General features: G+C 47.5%; 1 protein-coding gene across 4 annotated transcripts; it reads right to left on the reverse strand.

Moving 5' to 3' along the window:
- Positions 1-924: 924 nt before the first annotated feature.
- Positions 925-22,146, reverse strand: SUMF1 (sulfatase modifying factor 1). Of its 4 annotated transcripts, XR_013183881.1 has the most exons (10): positions 21,913-22,146; positions 20,339-20,512; positions 18,173-18,247; positions 10,388-10,470; positions 8,359-8,481; positions 7,721-7,835; positions 6,778-6,891; positions 3,159-3,218; positions 2,988-3,092; positions 925-1,755 (listed from the first exon to the last, which is right to left on the reverse strand). XR_013183881.1 is itself a non-coding variant. In XM_054640053.2 (9 exons), exons 1-9 carry the CDS (start codon positions 22,123-22,125, stop codon positions 1,645-1,647), a joined length of 1,068 nt encoding a protein of 355 aa, XP_054496028.2. In that variant the 5' UTR covers positions 22,126-22,146; the 3' UTR covers positions 925-1,644. The 4 variants fall into 4 exon arrangements, 2 of the variants coding, with proteins under 2 accessions (XP_054496028.2, XP_077040790.1); XM_054640053.2 differs by lacking the exon at positions 2,988-3,092; XR_008534910.2 differs by lacking the exon at positions 3,159-3,218 and having other exon boundaries at positions 1,712-1,755; positions 2,988-3,116.
- Between the last annotated feature and the right edge of the window lie 787 nt (positions 22,147-22,933).

The following is a 22,933-nucleotide window of genomic DNA, read 5'->3' on the forward strand; positions in this document are numbered from 1 at the left end:
GAAGGCCTTGCAAAAACAAAATAATTGTTAATTGAGCTCTAAACCATCCTGACAGTTGTTAATGGCCTTTTTCCATACAGCACTATACTCCACCATGCCTTGGCACTGCAGCTGCCTGGGGGAGTGGACCAAAAGCTTACTAAAAAAATTCCCCGTCAAGAAACTAGGAAAGAAAGAGACTCTTAGTTGTATCTGCTGAATTTCTGCTCACTTGCTCCTTCAGACTCCTTTCAGCTTCAGAGCTCCAGTCTGCCCCTCACAGCTCAGTGTGCTCATCCACAATGAATCCAGTCAAACAGCTCAGAAGGCTCTGAGCTTCCCTTCATCCCCCTTCCTCCCTTCTTCTCTGAGTGCAATCATGATTATCAATATCTCCATGTTATGCCACATCATGCTGTGTCCTGGGATAGATTTTTCTGCTTGCTGGGCTTACCTGGACCCCACTGGAGGCTGGTGTTTGGTGAAGGGCTGCCCAGGCATTCTCCTGTGTCATCTTCTTAACATGAAACCACTGCAGAAGGAGCTGCCAGGTGATGGATTTGCATTAAACTCAAACCCAATTTTCTACAGCAAAACTGGCAAGGACCAGTATCAGTGCCAAGGCTTTTGTTAATCCACAGTCACATTCAGATCCCAAAACGAGGTTGCTTTCAATTGCTCCCATTTCCCTTCTCACTTGCTAAAATTCATCTCCTTTTCAGTGAGGAATTTTATTTTCAACAAAACAGTTTAGAAATTTACCCTATTAGGTCTTAGGGCTCACAGTTCCATCTGCCATCACTTCCATGACTCTTATTCAAGTGGAATCATTCATTAGCTTCAGTTTCTAATGAGGCCAGTATTGCATTTTCCAAGTCCCTAAAATAAGCCTCCACTACGCCCAAGAAATGCAAAGGAAGTTGTGTTTTTCCATCAATAAAAATCTTTGGCATAAACAAATGCTTGATATTTTATTCAAATATGTACAAGATTTCTAATCATCATCACCCTGAGGATCACCTCCCTCAGCTGCAGAAGGCACTTCCTAAAGAGCAGCAAATATCTCCCCGAGAGAAGCCCATTTCTGGACATGATTTCACTGCAAGTGGAATGTAACAGAGGGCAAGCTGCCTGTGGGGAGAGTTGTCATCTCCCAGCCCTCATTCTTGACTCCTTCATTGTCTCTCAAAGCTGCCTAGAATTTCCTAATTGCCTAGAATTTCTTTTAAAGCTGTCTAAAAGTTTATAAAGTCTTTGCTTATTGCATTTGAGTGTAGAAATTCTACATAAATAAAAATAATTAATAAAGATTCTGTCTAAAGAGGAGCTGTTGTACTTGACAAGGTGGTGATCAGTCAAGGGCTGGACTCAATAATTCTGGAGGTTTTTTCCAGCCTAATTCTGGGATTAAGCAATCTTTGAAAGCATGATTGCCATGTTTCTGCTCAGTTTTGTTCCAGTTGAACCCAAACCACCCAGGCCAGGTTGCTCGTGAACACGAAGGTTCTCCAAGCGCTCTTGAGTCGTGCTGGTTTTTCTTCCCTCAGCAGGAACTTCAAGCAAGGTTTTTCCAAGGTGTGCCATCAGCAAGGGACTCTGCCCACGTTTGTTGTCCCTGGGGTGGGATGCAGCCCCTCCTGTGCCCTGCCATGCCCTGTGAGTGGCTCAGCGTGGCCCCGGGGCGGTGCTGGCGGCGCAGCGGAAGCCCAGGTTGGATGCGGAGCTGTCGGGGGTGTTCTGGCTCCGAGCTGCACAGCGGTACCTGTAGCAGTAGGACTGCACAGCAACACAGAAAAGGAACTTCTTAGCACAGCTGGGGCTCCTCAGGCAGCAGCTTGTTAGATTAACAGATTAATTAGTTAGGTTCATACAGCAAAACGTCATCGCTGTGGGACAGATCGATGAAGTGCTACGGATGGAAATCGCTGAGTTAGAAATGAGGGAATCCTAAACGGCCACCAGCTGACACAAAAACTAGACTGAAAGGCAAAGTGTCTGATGAAGTGTCAGCCAAGAATCTCTCCTGCTCTGGGAAAAAGCCAAAACAGCCATTCAGCTTCCCCTCAGAGGCTGAGCTGTGTATCCATGTGCTAGTGCCCCACTGGAATGGACAGGTACTGAACATTTCCCTGAGTGAGGTGCCAGACTTTTGGGATGGGATGTAAAAAGGTGCAACTTCAGGCTCTGTCAGCTCTGAGAGGGAGAAGAGCACCAGCACACAAAGATCAGTCTGAGCTGATATCAGGCACCTAATAAAGAACCCTTGTACTAACAGTAGTCAGTGGTTTTGTCTTGATACACAGCCTAGTTTTATCACCTACAAAAAAAGACTAGGGCAGACTAGAATCTTCACAAACCTTCAAATGGGTCATGTTATTCATCACTGAAGAGCCTATTCCAGTGTTAATTTAATCAAAACTGCTAATTAACATCTGACATTGATTTCACCTAAGAAGGAAATCAGTGTAGAAAATGGGATCTCACTGTAGAAAATTTAATCTAATTATGAGAGTGATTTGCCAGCCACAGGCTTTGCAAGGGAAGAACAGGACAGCTTTAATGAAACAGGAGAAGTACAATGAGGGCTTTTGAGCACTGCATGAGCAGAGTTTAAAACACTATTTTATGTCATGAACAGCCATCACTCTGGCAGTTCTGAAGGATTTTCAGGTATGCCACCAACAAACACTTCATCCCCCAGCCAGCTCTGCAAACACCTGATACCATTGAACCATGGAATTATAAAAGGATTTGGGATTGAAGGGCCCTTAAAGCTTATCCAGTCCCAACACCCTGCCCTGGGCAGGAACACCTTTCCCTAGCCCAGGTTACTCAGAGCTCCATATCCTTTCTGGATCAAAAGCCATTCTAAAACTTGAAAAACAAAGTCACATCCATCCTTTCTACTCTGACAAGTATCACTCCAGCTCTGTCATGAAAACACCATTAGAAGCCTACATCAATTTTAAGTTCTGCATTTAAAACCCATACTGATTTAGAAAACTTACTTGTTTTAACTCCAAGCTAAGCAAAAAGAGGTCCTTGGGAACATCAGGTGTTGCTCTTCATAAATCCCATGAAACCCCTTGACAAGCATCCAGGCTGCCAGGAAACTGTCAGAGGATCATGGTCAAGTGCTTTCAGAGGGAAGAGGAACAGGAGAAGAGCACATAAGTTACCTTATGGCACATGTAGGATCCACCCTTCTTCACTCTGTCCGTGCCCGAGGACGGCCCTTGCTGGGGAGGGAGGACACTGGTCAGTACTCAGCAATAACTGCTGATTACAGGCAGCAAGGGGATGGAGAAGGAGCAATCAGAAATATTCCAGACACAGATGTCAGTGGTGTCTGAAGCAGCCAGCTTGAAATAATTCTGCCCTACAGGATTTGCAGGTGACAGGAACTGTGCTCCCTCCCCAGTGCCTCAAATATTTAACATTGCAGGTGCTGCTCACTGATAATGCCTGGGAACAGGGGGGTTCCTAGAGAGGGTTTCACCAGGAAGGAAATGAGCTCCAGCTTTCCTCAGTGACCACCCTGTAACCAGTCTGGTCACACCTGCCATGGATCCCACTCTCCCACCCAGGTCTCAAGGGGTACAGTTGTCTCCCACCCAGGTCTGCATTACCAGGGTGATGTTCTAGAAGAATCTACCCCAGAAGAGCATTTATAACTGACCATAAATCCCAGGGACTATCAGAAAACCCTGAGAGTTGATGTTGGTACTCTAGAAGCTCCTGCCTGCACCCCCTGAGTTTGACAGCTTTGTGTGAAAGTTCACCACACAAATTGCAGCAGCTTCATGTTTCCTGCCAAAATTTATCCATGTGAAAAAGAATTGGGCATTTAATGACACACAAATACTGAAGGAAAGGCACACCCTGAGGCAGCATCTGCTCCTTCCAAGCCTGGGTGCTGCTCCACAGCCCAGCCCTGCTCCCACTGAGGCCTCTGGAAAGGTTCCCCAAACACCTGCAGGCACATGCACAGTCCCTGCTCTGAGATAAGCCTCCAACCAGCACAGTCATCACCCAGCCTGGTAATCTCATTTCAAGGCAAGCCAGGAGAAAACTGACCTAAAAAAAGTTCTGTGGGAACAAGACAAAGCAGAACAATGGGGCTGTGGAGCAGGATTTCCCCTAAATGCTGCAGGGCTGAGCAGCAATCTGTGCAACTGGCTCCAAAAACACTTCTCTAAATGAAGAGGGGGTTTGGGTTAGAAAGCCCTAAATCTGTCATGTGTCAGCAATTACAAAGGGCTGACCTGCACTGAGCAGTGTGTGAACCAAAGGCTCAGAAGTGCATCTTGTTATTAACTACAAAGACCTTCCACCAGGCCAAAACTGAGCATCAAAGGTTATTTAGTAACAAAAAAAAACCGATTTAAATTGACCCCCACAGCCTCTAAAGGGGGATTACAGCCCTGAAGTACCTCACCTGCAAAAAAATGCTGTACTGTCCTCCATTAATCTGTTCCATTATAAAATATCATTCTTCTCTTATTTAAAATCACTGAAGATAAAGAGTTTATCATAAACAACTGGCAAAGATGTCAGAAAACCAACAGACATCATCAGCAGCATTTGCAGTTAATATTTGCTTGTGCACATATCTCACTGATAGATGAAGGAAACTGCCTTTGCTGTGCTTCCCCTCATAAAAACTAATCTCAGCCCAGCAATTAAGGTCACATTTGATTAAAACAAGCAAATCTCTGTTCTATCAAACACCACTGTTTTATGGCCTGACCTAGAGAAGTGCACCAGCTGGTACTGAAGGGGAAGGACATTGGTGCAAAAGGCCAGAGCTGTCCAGACTTTGATCCCAGATTTAAACCCCAGAGTTTACTGTAAATTAACAAGGTTGTTCTGTGCTAGAATACTGCAACAGCCATATTCCAGTCTGATTACATAAGTGCTTGTGCATTCCATTACCAAAGCTCATAAAAGTAGGATTGTTCTTTTGAAAGTTACTAAAAAAACCCAGAAGTTTTTTTTGTTAATGAAAACAAAGCTGAACTTCTTTGATTACATCAAACAGATACTTTCTGGTGGTGTGTGGTGATTTCCAGTGCACAGCCACATGGTTACCCTGTTTGGAGACAAATCAGTTTTCAATCAGAGAACTGCAGCTCATACAAAAAATCAGAGCCAGAAGTCACCACAAAATAACCCCTAAAAGGACCCTGGTTTGATTGGACCTCACACACACACTTGGCTTTCTCTGCTAAAGGATCAGTTACAAATTTAGGGAGGAAATTCTTCCCTGTGAGGGTGGGCAGGCCCTGGCACAGGTGCCCAGAGCAGCTGGGGCTGCCCTGGATCCCTGGCAGTGCCCAAGGCCAGGCTGGACACTGGGGCTGGAGCCCCTGGGACAGTGGGAGGTGTCCCTGCCATGGCAGGGGTGGCACTGGGTGGGATTTAGGGTCCCTCCCAACCCAAACCACCCTGGGATTCAGTGACTGCAGTGAGGCACCTTCATTATAATCATTTATTTGAGACACTTAGGTGTTGGAGATGCCAAGGCAGGAGCACTTCCCTGCTGCATTAAGGCGATGGTGGGGAACAACCACCCTGTGAACTTTGCTCTGTTCAAGAGTTTGCTGAAGTTTTAAACCCAGACACTTCAGGAAGTATTTAAAAATCAGGTGTTAACAATGAGGCTTTTAGGGGTTTTTCATATGCAAACTCATTGTCAGAATCCAATGTCTAAGGCAGAGCACTTCAAAGTGAATTCCAAAGGGTTTTTCTGGTTAAACGGGTAAGGAAACTGCATCTCCTCATGTGCAAAGGTGTCCCAAAATAGCCAGGCTGCAGTTATCTTCTGAGACATTAGAACTGATTAGCACCAGATCTATCAGAGCCCAGCTCTTCAGTCTCTGCAGAGCACAAGGCAGTGTAACCTAAATATAGGATGTGTTCTCTGGGCTGAAAAGACTCTGAATTCTTTCAGAGGGTCAGAGCTCAGACAAAGTTTTTTATCATATTAACATCCTAAATCTTCAAAGCAGCTTTCTAGCACTGGAAAGATCTGGGCTATGCTGAGGATTGGTTACAAGGAATGGATGGAATTCTGCACACAGATTGTTGGGAGGGTTCCATAATTGATTGTCTTGCCTTCACAAGTAATTACCAGGAATAAAAATAAACCTGAAAGTGCTTTGTAAATTGTTAGCAAATAAAAACCACTGTATTTGTTGGGGTTTTGAGTGACAAACTCTACCTGGCCTTACTTGTCATATTCATAAATCATGGGATTTTCTCATCCTGGATAACTGGGAGAGGAGCAGATCTAACACTGGAACTGGAATCTGCTGAGACAGAGCATCAGTGACCTCACACATCTCACCCTGTAGGAACCTCCATCTGCCTGCCACAAAGAAAAACAAAGATTTACCTCTCAGAGCCTGGTGACTTCTCCTAAACCTCAGTTTTATCACATGTTCAGTTTAAAACAAGCTACCAGAAGCCAGAAAGATAATTCACAATGGTTTGTTCTCTGCCTGGGAGGGGGAAAATAAGTACAGCTTGTAGCAATATGAATGAACTAAAACCCTTCCTGTTTTTAAAGAAGTCATTCCACAAACTCTTGATTTCTGTAATATGAGGGCAGTTGGGAAGGATTCAATGGCCAACCAGGTGTGAATAACCAACCAAACACCACCAAAATTGCATCAGAGCACTGCAATTGCAGCGTGGAGGAGCCGTGCTGTGATGCTCCCAATCCCCCAGCCCAGGAGCACAGAACAGAAGTTTTCCCCCAGCAAGGAGCCCCTGGTGTGCCAAGCCAACACTCACAGGGTTGTGGAGCTCCTGGGGGGAGTGGTGCACAGCCCACCAGTCCGATGTCCACTCCCAGGCGTTGCCCACCATGTTGTAGAGGCCGTACCCATTGGGGGGAAAGGCAGAGACCTGCACAGGAAGGGAACAGAGCTCTGTGACACTCCACAGGGGCTGGAATCCTCACACCACTCTGCTCAAGGTGCTCTTGGAGGAGCCCCAAAAGCAGGCACTGGATCAGCAGTGCAGACCTGGAACACTTCCATGTCCTGCATGCAGATCAAGCAGGATGGAAGGCTGTGGTCAGCTCTGTGTCACCCTGCTCAGTGTGACACAGCATCCCCTCGCTGCCTTTGGAGACTCAGCCTCTCCAGGGAGGCACTGTCTGAGCAGCAGACACACCTGGCATCAGGGACTTGACCCCACTCACCAAGGAAAAGCCAGGGGGGCTGCCAGCTCCTGCCTGGGCACACTCCTCTTCTGATCAAACTTTTGGATTTACTTAAATGCCATTAAATAATTCATTCACATTCTCGATTGTTTTTAAAATGCCACTCTGGTTGTTATACTAGACAGGCCCAACCCATAAACTTCCCCATAAGGGAAGTGTAATTTCTTTTAAATTATTGTGGGATATTTGGGTTCACAAAACTGCAAAGCCAGAAGTGCAGGCAGAAAGTATTTCAGCTTCTGACTACAAACTGACTGGGAGGGGGGAAAAGAGGTCAGTTTGAGAGGAACTAGAAGTTAAAATGAAAGTAATCTTTACTTTTCAATTAGCTTGTAAAGGAGTCCCTTGATAATGTTCAAGCCTGCAGTGAAATTTAATGCAACTTAAAATCTAAAATGAAAGAGCACAGGGATGGAAAACAGCCATGGCTCATGCTCCTGAAGACAGACCTTAATTTTAGGAAGATTAAGATCATTTCCACATGCTGGATTGTCTTTGAGACACACTTACAGGTGCAGTCCCCTTGTACCCATCCTCTGCTGTGTTATTGGTGGGGAATTCTCCCTGCCAGATATTGGCATAGTGCTGCCCTTTGGGCTGCAGTTTGTTGCCCCATGGGAAAAGCCTGAGGAAAGACAAACAGAGCAGCTGTCAAACACTGTTAATTAACAAAGTCAGTTTATAGAATCCCAGACTGGTTTGGGCTGGGAGAGACCTTAAATCCCATCCAGTGCCACCCCTGCCATGGCAGGGACACCTCCCACCATCCCAGGTGTCCCCAAGCCCCATCCAACCTGGCCTTGGGCACTGCCAGGGATCCAGGAGCAGCCACAGCTGCTCTGGGCACCTGTGCCAGGGCCTGCCCACCCTTGCAATAAATACCTTTTTCCTAATATCCCATCTAAACCTCCCCTCCTTAAGTTTAAAGCCATTCCCCGTGTCCTGTCCCTCCATCCCTCGTCCCCAGTCCCTCTCCAGCTCTCCTGGAGCCCCTTCAGGCCCTGGAAAGGCTCTGAGCTCTCCCTGGAGCCTTCTCCCCTCAAGGTGAGCACCCCCAGCCTGGCTGCAGAGCAGTTCTGGGCTAACAAAGCCCTCAGAAGCCCTGGCTGTGCTGCCAGGCCAGCTGCAGCCCCTCCCTGCACAGGTACCTGTTCTCCAGCCCCCCTCGACAGCTGTACTCCCACTCAGCCTCCGTCGGCAGCCGCTTCCCTGCCCACCTGCAGAAGGCCAGGGCATCATTCCAGGACACATGAAGGACTGGATGGTCCATTCTGGGAACAAAACGAGCAGGACAGGCTCCTCAGGGCACCAGGCAGACTCAGGGCTGCACAGCACAATGTGACAGCCAGCCAGGCAGGGGCACACGGGACTGATGAGCTACAGCTGCACCAGGTGACTTTACAGCAAAGTTACTTAAGGAAAGGCAGCAAAATGCTGGGAGGGAAATGCAGCCATCAGAGGGAAACAGGAGGAGAAAATAATGAACTTCTGTTTGTCTCATGCTGCTGCCACCTCCAGCTCTGCAGTCATTTATGGTTTGTGGTTTCTCAAGTGCAGCACCCAGAACTGTCCATGCCCTGCCCTCTGGGGGAGCCTGGGCTTGCAGAGCCACAGGAAAGCACTGGAAACCTGCAGCATCACCACTGCCAAACCAGCCTGGCACAGGGCATCTTGCACCAAACCAGCCTGGCAAGGGCCATCTCAGCCAGAAGGCAGGATGCTCAACAGGAAAATGCAATTTAATGCTGACTGTTCTCCCCTCCTGCTCTGGGTGCTGTCCTTGCTGTCAGCTGTGGGGCTGTGAGGGAGACGTGACACGAGGAAGAGTCTCACCAACTCTATCAGCTTCTGCAGCACCCTGTCCAGGAACCTGAACTGCAGAAATTTAGCTGGGAAGTGACTTTCCTTGGGTGCTTTGAGCACTCACAGTTTACACAAGAGCTCCCATCTTTAATGGGGTTTGGTTCCAGGACTGACATTAAAATCCTTGTCCCTTTTTCCAGAAAAAGGCAGAAAAAATTGCCCAGCCATTCTTGCAGAATCCATCCAAGCCCCTAACAGACCAAGATCCTCCCAGAGCTGAAGGTCCAAGAGAGAGAGGAACTTCCTACAAACTTCTCTTCCTGCCCCATTCAGGAATCCAGGGTATCCCTGTTAACCCCTGGGGTCATTTCCAGGTTCCCAGCAGCTGTGCCAGGCCAGGTCTGCACCAGCCCAGAATTTCATGGCAGGTTTCCAGCTCCTGTCTGCTGCCTCTGACCTCAATTCCTGGCTCCCCCTAACAATGCCTCCAGCTATTATCTCTATTTTTGCCTCAGATAATTCTTTCCTTGCCCTTGGAGAGCAGATAACTCGTTACTGAGCGTTTCAGCCATCAGATGATGGTGCACTAACAAAGTCCTGTCCTTAGAGGACTCAAAAACCTACTAGATCTAGGCTAGAGAGTCTGATTTGATTTCAAAATGCTGCTAGAAACTTTCACTAGCTGATCAAGTACCAACTTTATTGACACCTGCCTAGTCAGAGGAGCAGTTGCAATGTTAGAGGCCCCAAATGAAGACAGTAATTTGATTTTCTAGGCCTAAAATTCATCCCACTTCAGAATGGAGAGCAATTGTATGAAGACAAGGACCAGCAAGCTTCAGGGTTTGTGCAGGCAAAGGATGGCACTAACTGTAAGAAAAAGCAGAGTTTTCCAAAGCATTCAGAGGTTCTACACAGTCACAACTGCTTTTTCACAGAGTCAGAACACAGTGGAAAAAAGCACAAAAATCCTCAGTCTTCTGTTGCCAGAGAAAGAGGCTTCCAAATGCCAGCCACATGGAAGAGTTCAGAGTGCCCAGACTCCAGAGTGTGCACACAGGGAGGATTGATCCCTCCCCTCCAAACGCAGGTCAGGAGTTTGTGACCCTGGAAGATCTGCTGTGCTCCCTGCTGGCCCACAGACATGAACAGCAAACACTGAGGCTCAGTCAGCACAGCCCTGACAGACCTTTGTGCTCTCCATCACTGACCACGGCCATGGAATGCTGCATGCAGCTCAACAGAAGGTGGGAAAACAGCCCCAGAAGCAGCAGCCAGCAGGGACTGAATAAAAGCCCTCCCCTGCAGCCCCATTCCTGTGGGAGCCAGGGATATTGCCTGTGCTTTGTGATGGAATGGGTGCTCATGGCTCACCTGCTGGAGATGCTGGAGTCAGGGCCCTCAGGGTGCCTCCAGCTGGCTCCTTTCACAGGCAACCACCAGGGAGCAGCTGCCACCTGAAAAAGGACAAGAGCAGCAGGGAAGGACACTTCAATTCCCAGCTAAGGGATTTGCTGAAAAACCACCAGATCCCTTCCAACCCAAACCAGCCTGTGCCTGTGTGAATTTCAGCTCCTGCCCGACTTCAGTCTGATACAATCTGCAGAGAGGAAAAAAAAATTACAATTTTGGCCTAAAGAGCATTTTCACCCTAATTATTTACTCCCTGGACTCAGTGTTTTGACATCACTGAAACAATCCCTGATGATGCCCTTTAGCTGGGGGTCAAACACTCATTTTGCAACACATTTGCTTTCCAGGTCATTAACCCACTCAGCTGATTTTAAATTATTTGCTCTCAGCTTCCAGAAGGTGGAGACAGAAGAACCACACAAGGCAAATGAAGCATGAAGCCTTTCTCTTTTTTTTTTTTTTTTCCCCAGCTGGTTTGCTGGGAAACATCACACAGCCAAAATCATCTGTAGCAATGCAGACATTGAGTAGTTCTCTCAAACCAGAAGTCTCAAATTTGGTACTTCAATGCCAAGGAGTTTTTTCTGGAAGACATTCTTTAGGGATTTCTTCTATAAGACTTACTTCAAAGCAATGCTTAACTGTTCTGATTGGTATTCACTTACAAATAATTATTTTAATAATGGGGCCTTCACTGAGGCAAAGAAAGGAACATTTATGCCACCCATCAACAGTGGGTTTATTGCAGCAGCTTCCAAACTACTCCTATTACAGAGATAATGTCTATAAAGAACAAAAATCAGAGAAAATAAGCCTGGAATGCTTTAGGAGGTAAACAAGCCAGAGGCTGGTTAGTCCTAGACTTTGTCAAGTGTTATTCACAGAGGTAGGAAAGGTGCCAAGAGTGTTACCCCTTAACTCACCAACCCTTATAGCAAAGGCCAAAGCATCACTGCAAGCTGGTATTGAGGAGACCCAGAATCAGTCTGGTCAAACAATTCTAACAGCAGCTTCTAGGGGGAAGCTGCATCCTTCAACAGAACATGTAATTACATGTGTGTGGGACAAGAGATGATCTGTGTCACACAGAGATTGTTGAGAAAACCCTGGTCCAAGCTCCACATCAAATCATTCATGTGGATATTTCAATAGCAAATGCCCAAACACACATTATCCTGGGTTTGGAGCCTCATCAGGCTGTGCTCACACTCCCTGACAGCCTTTCCCTCCTCCCCTCCCAGCACACACAGATTTTGCCCACAGCACATCTGGGTATGGAAAAAGCTCCCTGGAAATCAACAATCAGCAATCCTGGACTAAAGCTTCAAACCCCAGAATGAGACCTTCCTGCAGACACTCTGCTCAACTCTGAGCACTCAAGCTTCAGAGTGATGGGGCTGCTAAACTGATACAACAGTCAAGAGGTTGAAAACTAGTCCCATTTAACCAATTCCTTGCCCATATTGAGGTTTGACCTTTAAACTACATTGAAAATAGGACAGAAATCCAAAATTAGCATTTTACAGCTATTTAAGGAAAATAAAAGAGCAGCAGAACCACTTGCTAAAGCTAAAATCTGAAAGATCACAAGAAAGATTTCGACAGTTTCTAAGCACAACATATTTTTGTAAATTAAACTGCTGGGTTTTGGATAAAAACATCTCTGCAGGAGACTGCAAAGATTTACACTTTAGACTACTTTAATTCTGGAAAACATTTTTGTGATGCAAAAGAAAAAGCAGATGCTTTCAATCAGGCTGGTTTATTTTAACCCAAGAAAAATGTCTCTCCACAGGAAAGCACTGCGTGTGCACAGCTCCCGGCTGTGGCTCTGCTGAGCTGAGCACCAAATGGCTGCCAGGCTCTGCAGAGCACCCAGAGCAGTCACACACACAGGGCTGGGACAGGGATAACAGGGAGAGCACAGAGAGCCTGCAAGAATTACCTGGAGACTGATCCAAGGCAGCCCCTGGCTCCAGTGAACACACCCCGGGCTGCTCCTTCCAGAAATCTCCTACCTGAAATCCACAGTTCTCTCCTAGAACTTCTCACAAGTCTTTACAGCTTTTAATTGCTCTAAATCTAATTAGCAGAACAGCTAATTAGACAGAGATATTACAACATCACAGTTAATACAGCCAAGTCCTCCCCTGCCAATAATGAGCTTAGTTACTTTCATAACACTTCACGTTCTGCTTCCCTCCGAAACATGTTCTGTGCACTGGCAACAGATCCCTGCTGTCCAAACAGCAGCAGATGCTGCTGAATAGATCTTGAATCAGAGGACAATCCCCTTCCTTGTGGTGAATTCTTGCAGCATGTCACCTGTGCCAGGTTGCCCACACCTGCCCTGCAATCCTTACACCCTGGCGAACAGGGAAACATTCCCAGAGCAAAGCAGAGGCACAAAGGCTTGGTTTGGTCTGTTCCAGCTGGAAACAGGGATTATCCTGCTCTCCCCTCCAGGATTAAACCTTAAGAACTCCCTGTTCTGCTTCTTGCAGACCCAGAGAACTGTGAAAGGAGAGCCCAGTGTGCTAACACTGGGAAGAGCTCAAACAATTAATTCCAGCCCACGAGCTTTGCACTGGGGCAGAGCAATTTGCAGAGCTGGAGCCTGAGCTCCCACTAACAGCCTGCAGAAAACTCTCCTCCTAAGTATTCCATTTTCCTTTCCAAGTGGGCTGGGACAGCCTAGCTTTAATTGCTCCATTACCTCACAATGTCAAGATTTTTAAACTACTTCACAATTAGCTCGAAGAAAATTCCTTCCTAAATCTATGTGGAAAAGAAAATTAGAGTGGGGAACATCACCAAGTGAGTTTCATTGTCAGCATTGCCCCGTTGCTACTGCTGCAGTAGGGGAATAGCCCTAAAAACCACCCCAAAGGCACCCAGCCCAAAGCCATAAAAGCATTTATTATTCTTGCACTAACCTGTCACAGGCCACGTTCAAGAGAAAAACAACCCCCACTTGAGGAGCAAATCTCAAATTCAAATCAGATTGATGTATCCAAAAAATTTACCAAAAATAACTCAACAGAGGAGCTCATCTTGGCTCAGGCTCCAACATTTCCATCAAGTAGCAAGTCCCCTGAAATAACAAAGCTGTGGATTTGAACTTTAAGGCAGGCCCACAAGATATGACAAATTCATGCTGCTGTCCAGTCATACTGCACCAAACATCAGCTTTTTTTGTGCTACAGCATTCTAATGCTATTTTAATCAAGTATTTTAAAAGCCTTACTCCAGGTCAAGATAAACAGCTGGAAAAAACCAAAAGTGACTGCAGAGTAAGAACTTCTGAATTAACTGTGTTAAAAGAGATTTTGAGTGAAAAGCAGCCCAAGTCTGGAAGCCACTTTAAAACTCATTTATTAAGTGGTGGGTTCTTAAAAAACCACTCCAGTTCAGAAGCTGGCTTAATAGGTTACCACTTGTTTCAATCAGATGGTGTTCAGCTCTGTATAATCTTTAATATGCAAAAGGATCTTGTTAGCATTGGTAGGATGTGAGGAAAAAATTGTTATTCGGTAAAGAACATAATTTTTAAATGAGGTTTTATTTTATTCATGTAAGGCAGATACACATAAATCTCTGACAGTTCTTCCTGCTCTAAGCCAGATCCTAAACCTTGAGCACTGATTAATGAACTACTGAAGAAAGAGGCAGACAGAAAACAGAACATTTTTAATAGGGTGAGAAGTTTAAGAAATAAAAATAATTACTGTGCAATGGATCCACTTGACTGTCCCCACAGAGAACAAACCTGCTGTAATCATGCACAAGGACTGAGCCAGGGTTGGGAAATCCTGCCCCACACAAACAAAACTCACAGTGAGCAGAGGATTTGTCCAGCAGGCAGCTCACACCTGCATCAGGGCTGGACTAGGATCTCCAGAGGTCCCTTCCAGGATTCTCTGAATACCTGATTTTGCCAGCTACTGCAATTCCCATGCTATTTATTCTATCAATTAAAAGTCCCAGCTCCCTCAAAGCTCTAATTACAGAAGAATTTGTTCTCACTCTTAATTTCTAATGTTAATGGCCTCCCTCATGAGCTCAGGAACGGAAGCAACAAGGAGGTTTGTTTAATATTGAATATTATCTGCCTTAAAATCCAGTATTTTACAGCAGCTTGAAACTGCACACCAAGGAAAGGCTGCAGCTTTAAAACATTATATTACTTTGTAAGTCATCAACTACAAAAAATATTTCAGACTTGACTGGAAACAAGCACTTTTATGAAGAGACCTTTTCTGTGCATAAGGAAAGGTCATTGAACTTCAGTTCAGACAGTGTAAACTTCACAGCCCTGTCAATCCTCCAAGAAAAATAACCACAAATACGTGATGCTCAAATCCAGTCAAATTCATTAAGTGCAAGTTTTGGAATCAGAAGAAGCTTCTTTTGAGGAACTGATATTCCTGGTGAAGGCAGACACCTCTGGAAGTCTAATTTCCAGCCAACACCTAAATCTGCACTCCAACTGGTCATTTTTTCCACTGATCAAGAGCACGTGAGCTGTAAGGAGAGGAGATGTGCACGGATTTATCCTGAGGCACAAACCATGGCCTGCTTTAAGCTGCAGCTCTGATAACACAGGCTGATGTTCCTGGCAATTCCCAGGGAGAATTCCTGCACCTCCTCTTAGCAGTGGGAGTAGAGCACAAAAACCCACAGAGGAGCAGCTCCATCTTCCAGCTCCTTGCAGGGAGCAGCTGAAGCAGTGGGGGCTGCAAGAACAGCTCACCCTGCCCACACTGGCACTGCTGTCCCACCTGCAGCCAGGGCTCCTCTCAGCAGCAGCTTGGGATGTTCAGCTGAAAGGCAGAATGTTTCAATTTGGGATTATTGTGAAATAGGCAAATTGCACAGCTCCGGGCCACTGCAGAGATTTCCATACAGACAGGGATGAAAGCAGCATCCCACAGTTCTGGATTGGCCAGAACTTAGTGCTGGCTTCAGCTGCCAGTGAGCCAATTCCACTGCATTCCAGACCCAAAATTCCATACCCTCACAGACAAAGGCAGCACACATTTGTATGCTCTCAGGCTGTTCAGTGCAGAATTTATCTGGTGTTGAAGCAAAAATTAATTTTTCTGCCTTCCATGAGCCAAGAATAACGATGTCCCCACTACTCTCCAGTGAGCAAAGACTGAGGCTGCACTCCTGTTGTGCCATGCATGGTACCTGGGCAGCAAGGAAACTCCAGCAGGGACTGGCAAGAGCTCTCAAATCCCTCAGAATAAAATGGAATCATGGAATGGTTTGGGCTGGAAGGGACCCTAAATGCCACCCAGTGCCAGCCCTGCCATGGCAGGGACACCTCCCACTGTCCCAGGCTGCTCAGAGCTCCATCCAGCCTGGCCTTGGGCACTGCCAGGGCTGCTCTGGGCACCTGTGCCAGGGCCTGCCCACTCTGCCAGGGAACAATTCCTGCCCAAGATCCCATCCATCCCTGCCCTCTGGCAGTGGGAGGCATTCCCTGTGTCCTATCCTTTTCCAAAGTCCTCTTCTGGAGCCCCTTTAGGCCCTGGAATGGGCTCCAAGGTCTCTCCAGAGCCTTCTCTTCTCCAAGCTGCATGTGAAGAATTTAAGATGTGAAGCTCTCAATTTTTTAAGCCCTCACAAATAATCTCAGCTTCAAAGGACCTTCCCCCCTTACCCCACAAAATCCTTTTCCATTTGAAGGAGCCCTCCTCTGTTCCATCAGTAACTCCCTCATCTGGCACAGCACCAAATCCTCCCTCTGCCACGTGACCACCACAAACTTGGAGGCCAAAACTAAAACCTGAGTTCCCAGAAATCTGCAACAATTCCATCCTTGGCTGCTCCACCCCTTTTTACTGCTTCCCTTCCAGAGCTGAGGCCAGCCCACATTCCTGTCCTGTCAGTGGCGATCTGGGAGCCCACCTCACCTCCAGGAAAGGCACACCCAGAGCTCCAACAATCACCCTGGAGCTCAGCTGGGTCACTCCTCCAGCAGCTCTGCCTCAGCCAGTGCCTTTGAGGCTCTGAGAAATCTGCTTTAAGAACTGGAGAACACAAAGTGGCCAAACAGAGCAAAACCCCTGACAGACACACACAGAGCTCATCATTTCTAAATTATTTCATTTGGTATTTCCACCTTTCCTCAGTTATTTCACTACATATGAAATACTGCTTTAAAAATTTACATTCCTGTTCATCTTCCCCTATATTCACATTTACATTTAACATGCCTGTGCTTCACCTGGAGAAAATCCTAGTCAAAACACTCCTGAGCCACTGAGGCAAAGGAAAACCACAGTCCCTTCTCCCACTGGTTGGCTGGAGGGATTTGCAGTGCCAGTAACACACCAATATTTATATCTTATTTCTACTTTTCATCTGATAGTTATGATTGAAGAAGGTGACTTTTAACAGCAAGTTTACTTTTAACAGCTCCAGAAAACCTTCAGAAAGCAGCAGCCAAGAAAGACCAGTTTGGGCTCCATCCCAGGCCTCTGGCATAACACTTGTCCTGTGAGCACTGCAGCCAACACTTGGAAATTTGGCTGACACGCTCAGGAAAGTGGCTCCCAACACTCTGTGTTTACAAAATTGCCAAGGCTGAGCTTACAGCAGCATTCTTGGGGTTTGTTTGTTTGTTTTAAAACACAGACACTGATTTAGGGATTTCTGCAACACAGAACTACACAGGAAAAGGAAATTTCTCCAATGGGAAAATGGGATGAGCCATTCTTTTTTTTTATTTGTATTTTTTATTATTTTTATGAAAGCAGAACAAACCCATGGATGGATTTAGCATCAGTTATGCTGGTGGTGGGAACTGCAATTTAGCCTTATCTCTCCCAGTGCACAAATGCTAGTCCTGAATTAAAAGATTACAAACTGCACTTGTAATCTTCCTTCCCTGGCAGCAGGAACCCAAATCCCACGTTCTCTGCCAGTCCCTCAGAGCACACACTCACACAGGGCTTCCTGAAACCTCCCACCTCTCAGGCTGCCCCTTGAAAACAAAAATCAAACTGTGCCCCTTCAGAGCTGAGGAGAATTCTGACAGCAGGGGAGCTCAGGAGGTGATTTTGTCCAAACCTGTGCTCAGAGCAGATCAGCTCATCCAGGAGATGACAGGACACAATCTGCTTATCTGCCAAGAGCTGCAAAGGGCACCTGACCTGCTAAGGAGGAGGTAAAGGAAAGCTGAGGAAGGCTCAGCAACACATTCACAACAGAAAAAGAGGAAAGAGAGGGCAGGGAAGATTTAGTACAGGAATGTCTTTCTTTTTAAACCAATATTCACTTTCACTCAACAGGAAAACTGGATCAGCTCCAGAGGAGTCAGCACTGCCCCTCCCAGGATCACTGTGGTGCCCAGGGAGATGAGGGGAGCTGGAAAAGCAGCAAATGAACACAGGATCCTCTGGAGAGGAGAAATGTCATAAACTCCAGCCATTCACAAGATAAGGAATCTTACAGACAGCCTGAACTTCTCAGGTAGGGGGCAAGAAGAGACAACAAGGGGTTGATACCAATTTTTGCTCATCAGGAACTGATGCTTTTAATTGTTTTTAAAGAAAAAGGACAGAACAGATTGCAAGTCCTCCCCACTTCAGCCCATGATTCCTGGCCAAACACCTTTCCATAATCCCCATTTTTGCACCTGGCTTTGGGGACATCACAGAGTTCAGTTTTCCCTGCTGTGGTTGCCAGCAGAGCCCAGGGATTGCTCAGGGAAGTTCCCCCTGCTGTGCTACTCACTGCTTGGTGGATGTCAGCCTTCACTGCCTCACTCAGCATCCCCTCAAACACAAAAGAGTCACCAAACTTCTCTGCCTGTGGAAAGAACAAAGGATTCAACCATTATGTCATCAAAGGAGTGCTATTCTTGGAACCACACTCAACACTCTCAGCTTTGTTTTATCAAGGATAAGAAAATTCAGAGAATCCTTAAGGTGGAAAAAACCTCCAAGGCCATCAAGCCCAACCTTTGACCAAACAAATTCTAATAGTGAATTTGAGTTCTCTTTCAAGGAAGCTGTTTTGGAACAGAAAAGAAGGGATTTTTTCTCTGGATGTTGTTTTTGTTCAGCAGCCACTGGGCAGATGGCAGCTCACTGAGCTTCTGCACATGTTTTTACTTTTATTCATTAAAAATGCAGTTCTGATTGTCCCAACTGCTTTCAAATGCTACAGTCATCAGTCTAATATGAAAGGGCATGTTTCATTCCTATTATTTTTCCTTTGGGAAGCACAATAAAAGACTTGAGCCTTGTCACTTACTGTTCCATCATCACTAGTTCCATGTTTAAAAGTGCTGCTGCAACAGTAAACAGTTGAAAGTAACTCAATCATCATATCTAGCATTATATCAATAAAAAAGAATAAAATATACAAATAATTTCCATCAATCACAGTACATTATACCAAGAGAAAAAAAAGGGAGGAGGAGTAAGTGGAGAACTCAATGACACCAGCTGAGCCATGGGGTCTGCAACAGCCCCCACATGATGCAGTTCTGCCTGCCAGGGCTCCAGGAACATTTGGATAACTCTCAGGCACAGGGTGGGACTGCTGGGGTATCTGCAGAGAGCCAGGGGTTGGACTTGGTGATCCTTGTGGTCTCTTCCAGCTGAAGATATTCTGTGATTCCACACTGAACCCACCACACATGTGCTCATCCCAGAAGCTGTTTGCTACAAGCAAGCTTTGTTCCAACTCAAAATAGTTAATCCTCCCTTTTTTTCATAATTATGGAGCTAAGAAACAGAAATAGCAGACAAAAGAAGCTCTTCATCCAAGCAGAGGATGCTGCCTTCCAAATGAGAACCAGTTCATCAAGTGAATTCAGCAAAGTGCCTCCTTGGAGACCTGCTCCTTCCCCAGGTTGCATTTCCCTGAAAGGGCTGTCAGGTTTGTCACAGCTGTGTAGGAACAGTCACTTGTCAGGAGGGATCGGAGCTTCAGGCACAGGGGCTCCTTCCTGGCAGGAACCCCAACACATTCCTAGTCCATTGTTGCCAGGAACAGGCACACAGTTATCACTGCAGCTGCCGTTGTCTCCTCCTGAGGCACAGGGCTCTCTGTCACCAGCAGGAGCTGTGCAGAGCCAGCCTGCAGAACCCCTGGCTGTATCAGTTTCTTAAATCCCTTCTTCAGGTTTCTCTAAACTAAGGAAAATCTAACCTGGTACAAAGAGCTCCAGTGCTACAGTAGCCTCTTTGAGTTAGGTCTCATAAGCTCTTGGAGGTCTATAACACACTCGAGATAGCTCAGCTACCCTTGGAGGCATAAAAATCAGCAGGATGGCCTCTGTTGCAGTGTTGGAAACAAAAAGGTTTAATAAAAGGCAAAATAACAAACAGAGAAAAACCCAGCCAGGTGCAGGAGGTTCTTGCTCCTGGTAAAACACCTCACAAAAGCAATTAGTTTCTTTGTTAATTTCTTTTCCTAGTAAATTGCAAGACTTTTTGGCTTCTGTCCAATTGGCTATCCTTAAGTTTGAGGTGAAGTCCCCAGGCCTGTGAGGTGGCTTTTGCACCTAATCAAAGAGAGAAACTTCTGGGCTTATTTCCTTTTTGAGGGGACAAAGGAGAGTTTTGTCACTCTGTTAACAGGGGGTACACTCCTATACTCCAGGACCCAAATACCAAAAAACCCCAAGCAAACCACCCCAAAATCCCCTGTAGAGACCTGCTGGCCTCACTCAGGCTGCAGAACAGATGTGAGCTCAGGTGACAATTATTAAACACAACTGTCCAGACTGTCCTTTCAGCCCAGGACAGCAAGGCAATTCCCTCTCCCCACTACCTCCACCAGAAATACTGGAGTGTGCAATTCCCAAACAAGTGCTGTGACATGCTTCAAAAAGACAAGGCTGGTTTCAGCTGGGGCTGTCCCAGGCTGAGGGGAGCCCTGGTGCCTCACCTCAGTGATGTAGCCCGTGGAGTTGACAAAGCTCTCAAAGTCCAGGTTGCTGACCTCGTACTGGTCCATGTAGAAGCTGCCAAGGTGGACTCTGCGGGCTGGGCCCTCTCCATCCTGCTGGATCTGGGGCTCCTGGGTGCCCATGGTGAACACCCCTGCTGGGATCAGCACCATCTGCACAGCAAACAGCCCCAGGGAGGCACAGTGAGACACTGAGGAGCCCAGGCTGCTCCTGCTGCTCGCCTCTGCAGCTGATTTGGAAACAGCATTTTGGGGAAAGAGCAGACAGAACTGCAATTGGGGACAAATCCCCATTTTTCACAGGAAGTCTGGGTCATGCTGGTGCTCCCATGAGGAGAAGCATGCTGCGTTTCCTATGTTACACTTTGCTGTTATTCCTGCAGCTACACCACTGCCAGGGCAGCAAAGGAGCAGAAAATGAGTTCACAGCAGCTCCCCAGCACCTCTCCTGCCTCTTCAGGGCAGGGGAATGAGGATTTGGCATCATCACCTTTCTCATCCCATTTCCATGTTTCTTCTCACTGTAAAGCTCTCCCACTCAGGTCTCTCCCAGCCACAGCTAAAATTCACACACCTTGTAACTGGCCCATAAAAAATGCTACAAGCAGCTTCTCCTTCAGACTACCCCCATCTGAAGCTGGCTGTGTCCTTGTAACTTTCTCCACTGAGAAGAATCTGAGCTCTCACAGACAGTCTGAAACTGACTCCATAAAAGGGCTTCAGGATAAATTTGCTTACATTTTTTAGGACTTAGGAAATGACAACACAAAGTTGCACCACTTCCTCCCTCCCTATCTCTCTTCAAGCCTCGGTAGCTGGAACAACTCCCTCAAGAGGTTTCCAAGCCAGGCTCAGAGCTCACTGGGCTAAAATCATGTGCAAAATTAACTCTTGCTGGCTCCCCAGTTCTAAAACCATACTGGAAATAAATAAACCTGTTTGTGGGTGATGCAGAGACCAATTCTTCTCCCAGCTTCTCTGCTGGTAAAGGTGTTTTCCAGCTGAGCATCATCAAGTTATGTTGTGAGCATAATTAGTAATTAGCTTTCATTACCTACTGCTGGAGCTGCCAGCTGCATGAAGGGTCAGAGGATTTTTTCATCCTCCAGACCTAAAGTGAACTGCTCAGGTTTGTCACACAAAATATCCATCGGTGACATGGATCCCAAGCACAACAGGGAATTATTCCATTCATACTCTAAATATTCTCCAATTTGTGAAGCGAGTTCCCCCACTGCCTGCTGCACACAGGCTTTTCCAGGCTGACGCAGTTTCCCAGCACTAGAACAGAGGCAGCAGGAGATGAACTCCCTCATGTTTCCCGTTCTCTCCGTGAGGCAAGAGCGAGGTGGGGCCCGAAGCAGCACCCGCGCCCAAACCCAGTTCCTCAGGGGCTCACCCCACCCGCCTATAATTTAATTTAACTTTCCCCACAGCAGTTCCCCGGCTGTTCCGTTATCCCGGAGGAGGCCGTGCTCCGCCGGGGTCGCTCCACGGCCCGGCCCGGCCCCTCAGGTGGCCGAGCCCCCTCCCGGCCCGGCCCCGCCGCTCACCGGCCCCTGCCCGCGGCTCCGCCCGCTGCCCGCCGCCGCTGCCGCCGAGTAGCGCCGCGCCGCCTCCTCCCGCCCGTCCCCGGCGGCCCGGCCGGCGCTGCAGCCGCAGCCCGCGGTGCCGGGGGTCCCAGGGGTCCCGGCCGCCGCTCCCGCTCCCATCGCCAGCAGCAGCAGCGGGAAGAGGCGGCGGCACAGCCGGGCGGGCGCCGCCATCTTGGCGGCGGGGCCACGTGCCGCGCGCCGTCACGTGATCGGGAGCGTCTTAAAGGGGCCGCGTCGCGCCCTGAGGGGCGGGACCGGGGTTGTCCCCTCCGTGTCCCTCTCTGACCCCTCATGTCCCCTCCTGACCCCACTGTTCCTCCCTGTCCCCTACTGACCCCTCGTGTCTCTCCCTGTCCCCTCCTGTCCCTTGTGTCCCCCCCTTGACCCCACTGCCCCTCTCTGTCCCTCCCTGTCCCCTCCTTCCCCAGTGTCCCTACCTGTCCCCTCTGTGTCCCTCCTGACCCTACTGTCTCCTTATGTCCCTCCCTGTCCCTCGTGTCCCCCCGTCCTCTCCTGAACCCCCGTCCCCTCTTGTCCCCTTGGGTCGCCATCCACAGCGGTTCCTGCTCTGCTGAGCCCTCCCTGGTGCAGAGCACCCTGAGAGGGGAGCTCAGCAATCCACTCGAATGGATCTCAAATCCACTCCAAGATCTCAAATGCCCACAGGAATCCCACGTGTCCATAAAACACCTCCAGTGTCCCCACAGGTATCTCATAAGGGGCACCATGGGCATGCTCCCAGGCCTGTCCCTGGAAAGGTGCTTTGGGATTGCCCCTCTCCAGCAGGGAATCACAATTCCTGGGTTCTCCTTCATTTCTCCCGCAGTTCACTGAAGTTGTTGGAGATTCTGTAAAATCTTTACTTTCTTGTGGGAGCTTCTCTTCAGAGCTGTCAACAGAACGGATCTTCTTGCATCATCCCCTACACCGAAATAAATCTTTACTCATCCTGCGGGATATTAATTCAAAATACTCAATG

This window comes from Agelaius phoeniceus, chromosome 11 (assembly GCF_051311805.1).
Source record: "Agelaius phoeniceus isolate bAgePho1 chromosome 11, bAgePho1.hap1, whole genome shotgun sequence".
Taxonomy (NCBI): Eukaryota; Metazoa; Chordata; class Aves; order Passeriformes; family Icteridae; genus Agelaius; species Agelaius phoeniceus.